Raw genomic sequence first — 2,715 nt, forward strand, 5'->3', positions numbered from 1 at the left:
TTGGACTGTTATGTTATGGAACATCTATAGCAGATTTGTGGCAAATTATCATCTCTACTCCCTAAATATAACCTAAAAAAGACATTGGGTGGGTGGCAGGAGCAAATTAACCACAAATGTTTCTATATTTGCTCTGAAGGTGAGTAGAATTTCAGTATTCACTGTTGGATATTTCAAGCTGAGGAATGACATGAAAGTTGATTTCAGAATAAACTACCGGTAATTTTGCAGCAAGCTCTTAAGCATTTGCTCTGAAGTCCCATTTCATTTTAGAGGGACTTGTGTGCGTTCCCACCCAGCCCCCCGTGACCCTTGGACAAAGTATGATATAGATATTTAAACAAACAAACAAACAAACTTGCTTGGTTGCTGAGGATTGTAGTCAAAAATACTTCAAAAGAGCTGATCAATGTGAGGCTCGATTTTGCTGTAATCTTTTTATCATCACAAAGTACTTGTAGGATCCTGTTCTTGGCATAGCAGATAGGAAACTGAGACAGAGGGGGGGGGGTGATTTCCTCATATCCTCCAGCTGCCCAGATTTACCAGGCACCAACCAGATTTTCTGCTGCCCATCCTTGGTAAATGACTGTCCCATGGTTTTTGGGTTTGGGTTGGGGGGGAGGGTGCCTTTTGAGGCAAATGTATGGTTTGCACGCGGCCATTAAAAACCTACTGTACTTTCAGTTATCGATACTCCAGTTGAAATTATTGTAATATTTTATATGGGGGGCTGCCCATGCAGCTGTTTTCAGAAAACCCAGACATTTAGCAAAATTTTAAAATCTGCCCAGATGGTGATTTTACCTCTGAAAAAGAGGACATGTCTGGGAATGTCCGGACATTTGGCAACACTAACATTTACCTCAACTAAACATAGGATTGCTGTCTACCAGTCAAGCTGAGTTGGTATTTCTATGGTCCTACTAAGAGGATTTGAGCATAATTTATATTCGTTCTATCATCTAAACCACTTCTTTTTCTTTCCCCCCTCAAAGAATTGAATATGACAACTGTGGGCACCGAACCTGGAGGCATGGCTAATTTCTCCTCTTTGCAGAGTCCATGGACTACCTTCGGAAACTGCACTGATGAAGGCGCTACATTTCAGGACATCTATATCCCTCTAATTTATAGCGTTCTCTTTCTGGTGTGCTTTCCTGGGAACATTATTGTCATTTCTGTGTATGTCTTCAAAATGAGGCCCTGGAAAAGCAGCACTATCATTATGTTAAACTTGGCCATTACAGACCTGCTATACGTGTCTTGCCTTCCATTCCTGATACAATACTACGCCAGTGGAGAAAACTGGATGTTTGGAGAATTCATGTGCAAGCTTATCCGGTTCAACTTTTACTTCAACACGTACAGCAGCATCCTCTTCCTCACCTGCTACAGCCTCTTCCGTTTTATTGTCGTCGTCTATCCAATGAACTGCTTTTCCATTCAGAAACGGAGGTGGGCCATTGCTGCCTGTGCTGTACTTTGGGTTGTTTCCCTGTTGCTGGCCAGCCCAATATTCCGCGTGATTACGGTGCAACAAAGCGCCCACCGATGGATTTGCCAGGATCTTACTAACTCTGCAGATTTGTTCACGGTGAGGTGGTATAACTGGCTCCTAACGACATTTGCTTTCTTCTTGCCTTTGGTAACTGTCACTCTTTGCTATGCTGTGATTATCTACACCTTGGCAAGAGGGCCTCACACTGGCACTGCTTACAAGCAAAAGGCTCGCCTGCTGGCCATGGTCCTCCTGGTTGTCTTCTATGTCTGTTTCTTGCCATTTCACATCTTCAGAGGAGTTCGCATTGAGCTAATGATCCACCCTGCGAACTGCAACACAATGCAGAGAGTCCGGGATATTTTTACTGTGACTCAGTCCTTAGCATCACTGAATACCTTTGGCAACTTAATACTTTATGTTGCATTGGGTGATAACTTCCAGCAGGCCATTCTTTCTATCTGCAAACTGATCATGAAGACAAATAAGAAATAGATAAGGAGGAAAAGCGATGTGACTTGCCCAAGACATGAAAGAATAGGTTGCGTTTGCTGCCCTAAACCTGTGTAATTTCAGCAGAGGCATAAGACTTCTTCATGTGCAAAAACTTCCATGTATTCCTGGAAATAAAATGTATGGATCCACTTTCCTTTGTTTCCCAGAACGTACGGTGTGTATCAGTTGCTTTGGATTCATGGCATTCCTTTTGATCCTCTTCATATTGAAGGAGTTGGGTTAAACAGAGTTGTTTAGGAAGCGATCCTTATAGCAAGTTATGCCAACCTTAAACAGGCTAGGATCCAGTGGATTTGGCTGAGCCAGGCTTAACTCCCGCATCCTCAGCTTAGTCAGAGCTAAGTCAGTGTAAATCGGAGGGGACTTAGGCTAGATCCTAAGCCCATCCAGCTTCATTACATTATGTAGGAACCAAGCCAGCAAAACTAGTGGCGTAACTCAAACACTATTTTAAAAGCTTGTTTCCTCCCTGACAGGCTTAGGCCAGCTCAAGCCAGCAGTAGACTCACTGCTGAGTGGAGTTTGTCTCTGGTGTAACTTTGCACCAGAGGAACTTACACCAGTTTGGTTCACACCAGCTTCTTGTGCATAGAATTGCTCTCTTTGCCACTGAGTCCTGCTGGAATAAAATCAGTTCAGTTTTTGACACCACACATAACTTTACAGTGGATTCTTATGGCCACGTGCCACAAAGTAGT

The 2,715-nt window shown here is 43.2% G+C and overlaps 1 protein-coding gene across 1 annotated transcript; it reads left to right on the top strand.

Annotated features, from left to right (window-relative positions):
- Positions 1-991: 991 nt before the first annotated feature.
- LOC118085758 (2-oxoglutarate receptor 1-like) lies at positions 992-2,017 on the top strand (the record flags this gene model as incomplete). Its single annotated transcript, XM_035116717.2, has 1 exon — positions 992-2,017. A coding segment is annotated over one exon (1,005 nt), but the record flags the coding sequence as incomplete, so codon positions are not given.
- Between the last annotated feature and the right edge of the window lie 698 nt (positions 2,018-2,715).

This window comes from Zootoca vivipara, chromosome 4 (assembly GCF_963506605.1).
Source record: "Zootoca vivipara chromosome 4, rZooViv1.1, whole genome shotgun sequence".
NCBI lineage: Eukaryota > Metazoa > Chordata > Lepidosauria > Squamata > Lacertidae > Zootoca > Zootoca vivipara.